General features: G+C 45.7%; 1 protein-coding gene across 1 annotated transcript in view; it reads right to left on the bottom strand.

Annotated features, from left to right (window-relative positions):
• The window catches only part of LOC106873333 (peptidylprolyl isomerase domain and WD repeat-containing protein 1), a 29,708-nt gene that overhangs the window by 17,207 nt on the left and 11,425 nt on the right, over positions 1 to 1,076 (bottom strand). The window contains exon 4 of the mRNA XM_014920658.2: positions 572 to 675. Within this exon, the coding sequence (XP_014776144.1) occupies positions 572 to 675 (104 nt within the window). The remainder of the gene's footprint in view (positions 1 to 571; positions 676 to 1,076) is intronic.

Genomic DNA, 1,076 nt, shown 5'->3' with positions numbered 1-1,076 from the left:
CCACCGGCACGAGGGCCAGTCAGGCAGTACTATACATGGGTGCAGGAGTGGTAAGTAGCTTGCTTCCACATGGTTCTGGGTTCAGTCCCACTGTGTGACACCTTGGGCAAGTGTCTTCTACTATGGCCTCGAGCCAACCAAAGCTTTGTGAGTGGATTTGGTAGATAGAAACTGAAAGAAGCCCATTGTATATATATGTGTGTGTGTGTCTGTTTGTCTCCCCCCCCACCACCACCATCGCTTGACAACCAATGTTGGTGTGTTTATGTCCCCTTAACCAGGTGGTTCAGCAAAAGAGACCAATAGAATAAGCCCCAGGTTTACAAGAAATAAGTCCTGGGGTCAGTTTCTGCAATGTTGCCCTACCAGGGGGGGGGGAGGTAGGACAACCACACCCTTTTGCAATCCCCTTAAATGCAGGAACTTTCCAGCACCCTCTCCTACACTAGTCTCCCCAACCCTGGGGTGTAGGTTCTGTATGGTGTGCTCTTCCTGTGTAGTACTGTATGGTCTGGTGGAGCGTCATCTTATGCGGTGTTGTGCTGACAACAAAGAGATACTCCCAGGTTACCTAGGTGACTGCGGAAATGCTTCACAAACTCGATGCCAGCTTCTTCCAGTTTCCTCCAGAACTTCACGTGACCATCAATACTGGCTGTGATTATAAAACCAGACCTGCAGGAGAAACGAGAGACAAGGAACATTAATGCAACAACAACAACAACAACGGCAGACAGTGAGGCAACATCTATGCGGTCACTCATTCTGCTAGAAATAACAACCAAAGCTTCCTTCAATTACACACCATCATATGAAGACAGTTCTAGAACATATCTCATCATAGGCTCACTGGATTAGGACTGGCCTGTGGTTAAACACCAACGACAAGGAAGGACATATTAGATAATATAGTCCCAGATCCACTTATGTTTGAATAACAAACAGGATGGTCACAGCTGGAACATCTTAGAGCATAGCCCTGGCCTGGGGTTAAACAACAACCAAACTACAGAATAAATGTTGTATGCTATTTAGTAACCCGTTATTCATCTGTTTTATCCATATATATATATATA

The sequence above is a fragment of the Octopus bimaculoides genome, chromosome 28, assembly GCF_001194135.2.
Source record: "Octopus bimaculoides isolate UCB-OBI-ISO-001 chromosome 28, ASM119413v2, whole genome shotgun sequence".
NCBI lineage: Eukaryota > Metazoa > Mollusca > Cephalopoda > Octopoda > Octopodidae > Octopus > Octopus bimaculoides.
This window is presented reverse-complemented; position numbering and strand designations above follow the sequence as displayed.